This window comes from Electrona antarctica, assembly GCF_951216825.1.
Source record: "Electrona antarctica genome assembly, chromosome: 5".
Lineage (NCBI taxonomy): Eukaryota > Metazoa > Chordata > Actinopteri > Myctophiformes > Myctophidae > Electrona > Electrona antarctica.
In genome coordinates, this window is record NC_136810.1 from 24817220 (window position 1) to 24830068 (window position 12849).

General features: G+C 44.5%; 1 protein-coding gene across 2 annotated transcripts in view; it reads right to left on the bottom strand.

Moving 5' to 3' along the window:
• The window catches only part of LOC306922824 (PDZ domain-containing RING finger protein 4), a 167228-nt gene that overhangs the window by 35886 nt on the left and 118493 nt on the right, over positions 1-12849 (bottom strand). For both annotated transcript variants that reach the window (XR_013789969.1, XM_079500669.1), the window contains exon 4: positions 91-344. Coding sequence is in view for 1 of the 2 variants with exons in the window: in XM_079500669.1 (XP_079356795.1) it covers positions 91-344 (254 nt within the window). In the remaining variant the exon portion in view is untranslated. The remainder of the gene's footprint in view (positions 1-90; positions 345-12849) is intronic.

A 12849-nucleotide genomic window follows, 5' to 3' on the forward strand; every position in this document is an offset into this window, starting at 1 on the left:
TATCAGGGGTTACAACAGGTGTGTAGGAGCCTATCAGGGGTTACAGGTGTGTAGGAGCCTATCAGGGGTTGCAGGTGTGTAGGAGCCTACCTATCAGAGAGCAGGAAGGGACAAACATCAGGCACTGGAGGGGTCGTGGGTCGCAGCTTGGCCAGCGCCATGATGTGTTCAAAGGTGATGTCGGTCTGCGTGCACACATCCATCACGTGGATTTCCTGAGGGGAGCCATGGGGACGGCCTCCGGGCGTCCGCCTGATAACCTGCACCACGATGGGGTCTTTGGTGCTGCGAAATCCTTCCGCTGTTTCCTCATGGCTGGACTTGGACAGCTCTTTCCCATTCACCTGAGGAGGAGGAGGAGGAGGAGGAGGAGGAGGAGGAGGAGGAGGAAGGGGAAAGCCATCAGACACGTGTTTTTTGTGTGCCACTTCAGAACATGGTACATACACTCTGCCTACTGCAAATTGGCAAGCCACAATGTCCAAATTGGCAAGCCACAATGTCCAAATTGGCAAGCCACAATGTCCAAATCGGCATGCCACAATGTCAAAGCTCTGGAGGGCCAATGAGTTTTTTAACTATACTTGAACTCTAGCATCCCAATGCTGGGTAACAATGGCTGAACATTCGTCAAAGAGATTTGGAGTAGAGGGGGAGGGAACTGCTTTCTCAAGTCAGGTGCCGATCAAACAAGAGAGCAACATTCTGTGTATTTCAAAGTCGTCCACCCTCTGGTCCTTGACAATGCAGTACAGTATGTGATGATATACTGCAGCGTAGTTCTAGACGCTACAACAGGTCCTTTTATAAATGACGCTCGAGCACTTTTTTTGCCACAGAAGATAACCAAACACTGCATCTTTGTAAAAGCATTCAAGAGAATACAGTCTGAAGTGACACGATAAGTATGGCTGGATGAAAAGCCCTTGGTTCTCTATCACTGCCCCAGTGGCTCTCATTCACTCATAAGTGCATCCTCAGGCTTGGCTCCACAGAATCAACTAGATTTTCTGGCAGAGTGAAAACCATTTGCACTGCAGCTGGCCCATGTATGAAGAAAAGCACCGCTTCATTTAGCCCCAGTAATTGCTCTGGAAAAGAAGCCGTTGCTGTGCTATACCTCAGAGAATGTGATTTGGTATAGATACTGAAACTAGAGATTATAATTTAGATAGCGGCAGAAAAAAGGGGTAGAGACGCGCAGCACAATTATTCAAGCTGTTTTATTCAAGTCTGGCATTTGGATTGAAGCCTTTTGCTCTGTGGGGCACGCCTGTTGAATTGAGTTAAAATGATTTCTTTAAACGGACAGAAAAGAAGAAGGTAGAAATCTGCATTTAGCATCCAACCAGTAACGGCTGTGAAAAATAAACGCCAGGAGGGAAAACTCAAGGCGTTATTCCTCAACCTATATTTTGAATTTCTGCATTGCAATGCAAAATATACTGGCAGAGAGGATTAAATCCTATACTAGACTGGCTCTTGACAAAGTGACCTAATTTCAAGTGCTGCAGACACTTAATGTAGTGAGCGTGGGATACTTCTAATGCTCAGTTTAAATGCCTCGTTCACAGAAACTCCTATGGAGACCTTTAAAAAACCTCCCAGCAGGCACAACAAAGATGATTTAGCTGTGATTCACCAACATGTGAATAACTTGTTCTTGGTAAATCACTGCCTAATCCCATTTGAGGTGTACATGTCCAAATGACCTGTAGCTGTGTTTAAAGGAAAACTTTAGTTTTTTTCAACCAAGGTTCACGTTTTAGGTTGTTATTAGAGAAAGTAAAAGATGAGTGTTCATTTTTTTTCATTTGCTGCTTTCTTTCATTTTAGCGATTTTGACTATTGTTTACAGGGTGGCGGGGGCATTCGAACATGGGGCTAAATATGTATTTTTTTACACAATTTTATAGCGATTTTTTTATTTATGATCTACTATAGTCCTACTAGACCCCAGGAAATTACATCTGGCCACAAAAGATCACAGGATCTACTGAATGTGAAGGGGGTGACAAACTGACTTGTTGAGCCATACAACACAGTGTGGCACCCCCCTATAGTACCCCCCTGTCAAAAATTGCTAAAATCGCTAAAACGATTGCTAAACACTCATCTTTTACTTTCTCTAATAACGACCAAAAACTAAAGTTGTCCTTTAACCGTGTGGCTTTACTAAAGTACTAGTTCACTGGCAATGCTACCTGTATCTATAAGCATTACCTTTAGTAATAGTATAATAGTGTTTTACATTAGTCTTTTACTTTGTCTCACTTTGACGATGTGAGTAAATGTCTGAACTGCAATAAAGATGGCCGTGTATTCAATCCAGTGTAACGTCTGCTTCAAATAACATTGTCAACCAGAAAGTGTCCAGTCCTAGCCATCGCCAGTGTTCAATGTTTCAGTAGGGAGACTACCGTCCTCCATCCACTGCAAATGTGTTGGTTACAATATTGAATTAGAATACTCAGATTGGTTAAAAATAGCATTTTATTCATAGTTTTAACTGATACATGTTGGTGGTCCTGGCTTGTGGCTGGAGAGTGAGACTGCAGTTGCCCTACAAACACTATAACATATTCTCAGCTGTAAAGAGCAGTGTATTGTATAACTCTCTTAACGCCTGTTGGGCACAGGCCTTCTTCTCCCCTGTCTCCTGGTGTGACCTTTGTTTGTAGCATTAATCACCTGAGAGAGAGATAAACTGGGTCAACAGCACTCCTGTGGAACTGCAGCGGCAATTTGGAAGAAAAAAAGGTGAAAACTGTGCAGTTCATGTGCCCACCCTCCCCCATTCCTCCCTTTTATTACCGCCACAGACCTGCTTTTTTCTGTTCCACTCTCTTTGTGGCCAGTCAGCAGTCTTTAAATATTGCAGCCACGTGCATTATGCTATAGAACTGTGTTAAAATAACACGGGGCTGTTGTAATAATTAGCTCATAGCTGTTTTGGTCGAGGTTCAATTCTCTTCTATCCCCTCCTTTCGCCTTGTTCACTGTTCTCCCCCCCATTCTCCATCTCTCTCTCTCTCTCTCTCTCTCTCTCTCTCTCTCTCTCTCTCTCTCTCTGAGTAGCCTAATCCTGGACCAGGGAGCCCGGTGGAAACAAAGGAGTTTGAGCAGACAAATGAGGCTGCCTATTGCGTATGACAGTCCCAGAGAAAAATGATCACATTTTTCCCAGCTCTCCCTCTGGTGCAGCCCGTCCTGTCCACGCTCCGCTCCCCCCCTCCTTTCCGTCTCGCTATATACAAACACCCATGGCCATAATGAAACAAGGATTCTTTTCCTCTTTCATTTTCGTTGTCATCTCAGCCAGATGGAGCAATTAATCCCCGATCAACATTAAACTGCCTGAAACTCCTGCACGTGGAACGGGATTTTAACATCCAGGGTGTGTCCCTCTCTGGCTGACGGGAGTGCCAGATAAAACTATGTGCCTTTAGTATGTTCAAACAGTAGTTTAACCGTTTTAACAGTTAATCTAACAACTTTTTTCCAGAGTTAATTAACTCTGGAAAAAAGTTCTTAGATTAAACCACATAAACCCTAGCGTCCCTTTTCTGGGCATGTAATAATAACACACCCATTCGCCTGTTTTCAGTGAAAAAGGCAACATTCAGTAAAAACAGCATAACAGCAAACGCATACAATTTGGCTATTTCATGCATGGAAGAGATTTGGGATAGAGGGGGGGAAAGGAGGAGGCCATGTACCTTGATGCAAGTACAGACCATGGGGGACCTCGGTCAACAAAGTACTGTACATACGGTTTAAGTGGTAACACTAGATTGTATATGTACATACAGTACATGGAGATCCATGCTCTTGATTCCAGACAGACTGATTTCTGGAGATGCTGGCATCCAGACAAAGTATAGTACAGTACTGTAGTACAGTACAGTACCAAATCAGTGACCTAAATCAGATAAGATCATGTTTTTGAGCTCTCCTGTAAAGTGAGCAGCCCCACAATGATATGTCCATGCTCTTGCTCGTTAACAACACCCTAAGCACTAGTAAGCAGTGAAGCACATGATATTAGATGACTATGTCCTATCACTACCTTTGTACATCATGTTATTATTGACAGTAAAGCTAACTGACTGTTGAAACAAAAACTTGGAACACTGTTTGATCTGAATGATCTCACTGTGGTTCACGTGGTTCATGTAACGCAGGCGCTTCATCAACTCCCATTATAAGGATTAAATGACTGGAACTATACGGTAGTGTTTGGAACTGGACGGACCACATCAGAGCTGTGGACCTCTATGAGGACCTACCACGGGTCACAGACAAAGTCAGAGAGAGAAGGATGAGGCTGGCAGGGCACTGCGTCAGGCACCCAGAACTTGAGGCAAGTAAATTGACCCTATGGGAGCCAACCCAGGGCAAAGCCAGGAGGGGAAAGAAGCGTACCACCTATGTATAGACGTGCTGCGGCGCGACAGCTTGGCTGACAACACTGCAGAGCTCAAGAATCTGATGTTGGATAGGAACTTGTGGAGGGCAGCAATCCATGAATCCCGAGTTGGTGTTGGCTAGACCTCACTCTCGCAGCAACTAACTAACTAGTGTCCTGCCGGGAGCTGCCTATGCCATAGAAAGCATAGGTGGACCCCAGGCTATCGATCACCTGATGGCAGGCATTACTTCCGTATTGTTCTTGTAAAGTAAGTTGGCTTTGGCAATAAATGATTGATATACAACTAATGATTGATATACAGCTATTCGTAATAGCTCTGGCTATGGCATAGAAAAGTTTGGGAAACCCTGCTATAGGCAGGTAACTAACTTAATCAGCATCAGTATATTTAACTATACATTCTTTGCCAGGTTTTCCAGGACAAAACATCTACCTTTATTTTCAACTGCAGTAATTAACCTTCAGAATGCAGAATGTGATTACATCTGTAGATCAACAAGTACATTAGCAAAGAGCAAGGAGTGAAATGCATTTTCTGTGCACTTAGGCTTGATATATTCATGCAGCCTCTTCTGATTTCGTCACACAGATTTCAGTGTAATTACACTCAAACCAATTTTCCACTTCAAGTGTGAAAAAACATGCAAATACATATTCATTCATAAACACATCCTAGAAGTAAACAAGAGCTGTTCACAACAAACTATTCAGCAGCCACAATGTTTATCAACTAAAACATTGCTGTCTGTGCGTGCTTTGTGTCCAAAAGCATGTGTATGTGCCAAAGAAACAAAATCTGATAGGCATCACACGATTTAGATTCTTTATCAGGATATATATTCCTTTGTTTGTATTTGTTTGTTCTGAAAGCAGCCTGTGTAAGATATCAGTTAAGTTGGCTGGAATGTAGCACTGAGATGGAGTATGTGTGCTTGGCCAGAGGTACATCTGGCGGAGGTTTGCACATGGATACACAGCAGCTGTAGCCGGCAGAGAAATGCGTTTTTGTTCTAACCCCCTGGGACGACCACCAGCCTTCGCACAACAAATGCAATAGACCGGCTTAGTGGAGTGAAACGGAAAAGGATGAAACCTTTTTTCTCTCTCTCTCTGTTTCTGTGTGACCGAGTGCCATGTTGACAAATAACATTCGGAAATTGTGTTCTTTCATGATGCACCCCAGAACATAAAATTGCAACTTTCACAAACACACCCATAAGCCATTATGAGAGTTTAGTAAAGACATTTTTGACAAACATACAAGAAAACACCTGTGTTCTCACAATAAGAGTCACCTATATGTACAGTGTCCAAAATCCTTTGTGTTCTTTGTGTCTTCAACGTGAAAATGACGAGCAAGCGAGAGCAAGTGTACAATATCTATAGACCAACTCTTCTGGCGTCCTCCTCTGCAAGTGCCTTTGACTTATCGACCACTGGCCTGCATCAATATTCTCCATGGACTGAGGGCAGAATGTAGAGACAGTAGTATTAGTGAAGTATAGGGCCAGTGTATCTGCTAACATGTCACACTCAGTTCCATCTCACAGTGCTTTCGCACCAGGGTCTGTTTCAGTGGCAGGGAGACATCTAACGCTACCAGCAGCTTTGCCGGAACTTACTGATAGAAGTGATTGATGTACTTCAACTGCGAGAACGGGGGAAAAAACGGCTCGGAGGCAATAACTGCTAAAACCATTAGCTTTTAAATTAACACCACACAACTCTATACCTTGCATGCAGCCCATGCTGTGCCTTAATGAGATGTTTTAGAGTGGCTTAGGAGAGGTTATGCTGAGGTAAGTAGCTTCTGTGCTGGTTGACCTGGGAGCGTGCTGAACGGAATGATAATGATATCCTCTCCAAATGACTCCTGACAACAGGGGGCAAAAAAGAACACTTTCAACTGCAGGGAAAGAGCCTCACAAGCTCACGTTAATGGAGTACATTCTAACCTTGAGTTCTGGGCAAACCGCGAGCACTTGAACTTGTATCTCCTTAACATATATACAGCCTCCTGTGTACTGCCTGTCACCATGCAGCCGTTTGGGCGTTGAGAACATTCACACGGGACGGAGAGCAACCAATTTGTACTGTTCTGTAGGTCAGTGGCTCCCAAACGGTTTGCCAAGGCACACACAGTGTGCCGTGAGACATGTCCCGTTGTGAATTGGGATTTTGTGGCAACACCACATTATTATTGTAGGCTACTATACTATACAAACAACTATAGGAGATTCTTTTCGTTCCAATTGCCAATTAATTCCTCCTCAAACACATGGCTGTGTTGTCACTGCTGTTGTATCCTACTGGCTCACCTGACAGTGAGCAGCCCCCACCAGGCAGGACATAGAGCTTCCGTCCTACACCTCCCACCCAACACTCCCCACTGACAGGTGCCTCCCCAGCCCGTAGGAGACAGTGACAAATATCACCCTCCACGTCCGGCTTCCCTCCCCTGAACACAGGCCAATTGTGTTCGTATAGATGCTCGACAAAGTCGAACGCACCACAATGGATTTGAACCCCCGCTTGAGCCACTTGAGCACCTGCATACAAAAAGGTTTGCTATATCAACATCCAATACAGAGTCAAATGATACACCACAGTGTGTGTGTGTGTGTGTGTGTGTGTGTGTGTGTGTGTGTGTGTGTGTGTGTGTGTGTGTGTGTGTGTGTGTGTATTTTCGCTGTGTATACATTGAAGTGTGCCTGCCCTTGGGCACTGTAGGTCATCTGGTCTCAAAAGGCAACAGAGTGGACACAGGCCCAAAGGAGGCAGATATACAGACAGACAAAGGAGGTGTACTGTATACGGTACAGCTTAGAGCAGAGACCGGCACGCTGCTCCTGCACTACGCACCACCAACAGAGCGCCAATAGAAGGAAAACCTCTTCATGTCCAAGACACCGTGACCACCAATGCGCTCGGGATAAGGAGCGAGACGCCGCTGTGTGGATAAACCCTCTCACGCAGGTATCTGGCATTGTCTGTGCTCTTTATGGAGACAACAAGAGAGCGAAGGAGCACAATGGAAGGTCAGGAGTGCTGCTCATTTCACACAGGCTGGCAGAGGGCTGCACTGAACACCACACCTCCCGCACAGCAGAAGCTGTGGCTTAGAGCAGCCGCATGGGAACTGCTCTAATCCCAAACAACAACGCATTGTCAACTTCCCGCCTTTGAATGAGCGGAAATCAATTTGCATTTTTTTTTGCCATAAATAAAAAAAACAATATACAGTACACAGGAAGTAGAAGTGGGGAATAATCAGTGGGAGGAAAGCAGCATTAAATCCTCTTAATTAATTCCTCCCTGAAGTCCTGCATGCTGGAGGGCTGAGATTGTGACGTGAATGCGACCTGCCACCTCCTCTTGGCGAGGAGGACGGGGGGGGGGGGGGGAAAGGGGGGAGTGGGGGTTTGCGGGGGGGGGGGTCACATTCTTCTCTGCACCCCAAATGTCTCATTTCAATAATAAGTGTCAGAATAAAATACAGGCAGCGGTCCGCTACAGTACGGCCCTTATGACTGCATAAATCACACCCGGACAGGCGGAGTCACTGTTTGAGTGGCTTCGAGCACTGCTCCAGTGACACACAACTAAGAGAGAATGAGAGAGGGAGAGAGAGGGAGGGGGAGGGAGAGAGAGAGAGAGAGAGAGAGAGAGAGAGAGAGAGAGAGAGAGAGAGAGAGAGAGAGAGAGAGAGAGAGAGAGAGAGAGAGAGAGAGGGAGAGAGAGAGAGAGAGAGAGAGAGAGAGAGAGAGAGAGGGAGGGGGGAGAGAGAGAGAGAGAGAGAGAGAGAGAGAGAGAGAGAGAGAGAGAGAGCAATTCTCTGGGGAAATCTGACATTCCCCCACGCCAACATCTCTACATGAACCAACTCCTTTAACCCCTCCAACCACATAAAACACACTCCAAAAGACCCCTGGGCTATTTTTCACATTAAAGGACCTACTCACTTCTGTCAGTGGTTTTTATGCCCCTCGAACATTTGATGAATTCTGCCAATTTTCTTTTCTGCGCGCTAGTCATCGTTGGAGTGCTCCCTTCGTTGCGTAACGCGCTCAGCGTGCATTTTTCATTTTCAATTTGTGCAGCGATTCATCGGGCCAGTCGTTTACATACACTCTTTTATTATTCTGTACTCTCGGGGCAGCGAGCGGTGGCTCAGGAGCTTTGAGACGGTTCAATCCTCAAGTGTCCTTAAGCAAGACACCGCCATTGGTGTGTGACTGAGTATGAGAGTGAATGTGAACCAGGGTTTGGTAATATCTCATGATATGAGACAGGATGAAATCTGGGATATACATGGTAATATCTCATGATATGAGACAGGATGAAATCTGGGATATACAGTACATGGTAATATCTCATGATATGAGACAGGATGAAATCTGGGAAATACATGGTAATATTGTGTTATGGTATAAGTGTTTTCTTGGTTCCTTGGTTTTAAAGGCTGCATTACAGTAAAGTGGGATCATTTTCTTAATTTCTCTGACTGTTCTAGCTGCTCTATTGTTTGCTTGTATCCACTTAGATAATATACAATACAGGTATTAAAGGACCACTTCACCACTTTTCAACTTCTCTTCCTATAATTGGTCTAATGTTCATGATAAAATACCACAATGTTTTCCTAGTCAGTCTGTGTCTCATAGGAAGGCTGTGGGCAGTTCAGAAACCTGTCCACCAGTGACATAATCGATGGTGAATCCAAGCTAATAGAAACGGCAGGCTTTCTTTTCCTGAAAAATTGCAATGCAAAAGTTGAAGCCATCGTTCTCACGATAATACAAATCTAAATATATTGTAAAACAAATCTTGTTTAAAAAAAAATCTGCCTAATGATGATGTCACTGGTGGACGGGTGTCCGAACTGCCCAAAGCCCTCCTATGAGACACAGACTGAGTAGGAAAAAATGGTGGTGTTTTTTCATGAACATTAGTGAAGAGATGTTGAAAAGTGGTCCTTTAATGATGATCATCATCTGAAAGCACCATATTGCTGTATATATATATATATAGTGATGTGATCCCCCTAATGTGAGGCACATAAACTGTAAACTGCAGACCATTTACCAGTTATTATATTATGGCTTTTGCCTTTATTTTATATTTCTTTATGGAGGGACAGACAGTAGGCTGACAGGAAATGGGGAGAGAGATGGGGGGGTGACATGCAGTGAAGGCCGTCGGGATCGGGAGTCGAACCCGCGGCACACTACCAGACTGGATTACCAGCCAAGGTGCCTGGACTGCTGAGCCACGGCCCAGGCCCAGTTATTATATTATTTGTTATATATTGACACCAAACTAACACTTGTGTGTCCACCCAAGTGTTTTTTTTTCTTTTTCATTTTTTTTTGGGGGGGGGGTGGGGGATACTATTTGACGATTCTATGAAGGGAAAAAGTACATTACGAATTGCCAACTCAGCCCTATTTCAAATAATGTATTAAAATTGGTTTAAGGGAGGCCGGCAGGCAGACGGGCGGATGACGTCACACTGATGTCACCATGACCCAACCATAACCATATAAGGATTTCCCACTGCCGCTACACCCAAATAGAGTGTGTTGTCTAACCTCAATGTTCCGTCAAACAAATCAGTCACCTCCATATATGGGCACAAAAGGGTGCATGCTATATGGGCATAGTGTATACTACTGCCATCAAGGATCTCCATGGACATAAATGACTGACAAATACAGAGATCTCCATGGGCATCAGCTATTTTCCCGAACCTCTACTATTGAAAATAACCGATCTACAGGCTCAATAACAACTTTTTGTTTTGTTTTTCGTTTTCATTTCTGTAAAATCTCTAAATATTAGGCTAACGTATACATTAAAAGTAAAAGTGTAAAAGTACAAAGTGTGTAAGTGAAACTCAAGTACAACTCTCACAGAGCAACTTTCACTTGTCGAGTAGCAGTAGTAGGTGGATAATATTTGAGTACCGGTATCTCAAGTGCTGGGGTTGAGTACTTTGACCAGCACTGTGTGTGGTGGTGGGATTATGGGGATGGCTGAGGGCCCATTCCTAGCATCGTCAGCTGCTCTGGGGCACACTGTTGTTGGGCTAATGAAATGCTGCTGCTGCCCTATGCCTGAAGGAGCCTCTCACAGTCTGCCAAGATGACCAACACACACACACACACACACACACACACACACACACACACACACACACACACACACACACACACACACACACACACACACACACACACACACACACACACACACACACACACACACACACACACACACACACGTGCAGACAAGCATGCACGCATGTGCACACAAGCACGCACGCAGCCACGCACACGCGCACGTGCACACACACAAACACAAACGTGCACGCACATGCATACGCACACACGCACACACACACACACACACACACACACACACACACACACACACACACACACACACACACACACACACACACACACACACACACACACACACACACACACACACACACACACACACACACACACACACAGGTGTGTAAATACAGACAGCACACAAACAGACAATACAGATGGGCAGAAGGACATTTTCTGGCAAGTAGCCAGATAGCCAGACAGAAGTGAGAACGCAATTACAATTGCACACCCACACAAAGCAGAGTTTTCCGTAATGCAGAGGAAAGACACATTTCATCAGACTCCATTGACTATTGTGCAGGGTTTTATGCTTCAGATGGGACGGGTACACACAATCATCTATTCTCTGGTAATGATCGTTTCAGCATAAATTTGATCAATGCATGGTTTCATCTCCACCGCTAACAGATTACACTCAGATGTGGGGTAATTGCACTATCCCATTTCAGTTATGAGTTATGGAATTCTACTGTGGATTTTTAACATGATTTGGGCAATCGGTAGGGGAAAAGTTGCAGAGTTAAGTTAATCAGCTTGTCCAAGGTTAATGGTACATGCAGAATATGTTTGTTGAAGAGATTTAGCGAAGCACAGTTAATCTCTGTGCTTAACTTCTAAGAGCTCGGCCTCTTACAGTGAGTTTTAATGCAAAAACGTAGGGAGAAAATCAAATTAGAGTGAACATGGCACATGGGTGAATGAATAACTAATGGAGGAACAGCCTCCCTCCTTGGTGATAACTGATAATTGGTGTTGGGTGATGGGGGTAGATGGATGCTGCATACATATTGTCGCTGTCAGGCAGAAACCTAGTATCTCCTTCCCACACCTCAAACTGCTATTTTTTGCTATTTTGAAAAATCTAAATAGAGATGCCAGGTTGGAAGTGGTAAAATCTTGGGGTGCCCGCTGGCCTAGTGGTCCAGGCGCATGCCACATACTGTAGGCTCTGGCCTGACAGCGTGTCGCGTGTTCGAGTCCCGGTCATGATGATCTTTGCTGCATGTCTCCCCCCTCAAATCATTAAAAAAAAGAAACAAAGTAAAGTCTCTATATGAGTTTATCCCACTAAATATTGAACTAAGTATTAACAAGAGCTTGCGCATAAATAATAATTGGATCAATGGGAACACAGGTTGTTTTTTCCCCCCAGCTCCCGAAAACTATGCCTTTAGGTCACACAAGGTTTCCCCCCGACAGTGATGATATGTGCTGTACATATCAGCCAGACAGTGATGCTATGTGCTGTACATATCAGCCATACAGTGATGATATGTGCTGTACATATCAGCCAGACAGTGATGATATGTGCTGTACATATCAGCCAAAGGGACACCATACAGTGATGCTATGTGCTGTACATATCAGCCAAAGGGACACCATACAGTGATGCTATGTGCTGTACATATCAGCCAAAGGGACAGTGATGCTATGTGCTGTACATATCAGCCAAAGGGACAGTGATGCTATGTGCTGTACATATCAGCCAGACAGTGATGCTATGTGCTGTACATATCAGCCAGACAGTGATGCTATGTGCTGTACATATCAGCCATACAGTGATGATATGTGCTGTACATATCAGCCAGACAGTGATGATATGTGCTGTACATATCAGCCAAAGGGACACCATACAGTGATGATATGTGCTGTACATATCAGCCAGACAGTGATGATATGTGCTGTACATATCAGCCAAAGGGCCAGTGATGATATGTGCTGTACATATCAGCCAAAGGGACAGTGATGCTATGTGCTGTACATATCAGCCAAAGGGACAGTGATGCTATGTGCTGTACATATCAGCCAAAGGGACAGTGATGCTATGTGCTGTACATATCAGCCAAAGGGACAGTGATGCTATGTGCTGTACATATCAGCCAGACAGTGATGATATGTGCTGTACATATCAGCCAAAGGGACAGTGATGATATGTGCTGTACATATCAGCCAAAGGGACAGTGATGATATGTGCTGTACATATCAGCCAGACAGTGATGCTATGTGCTGTAC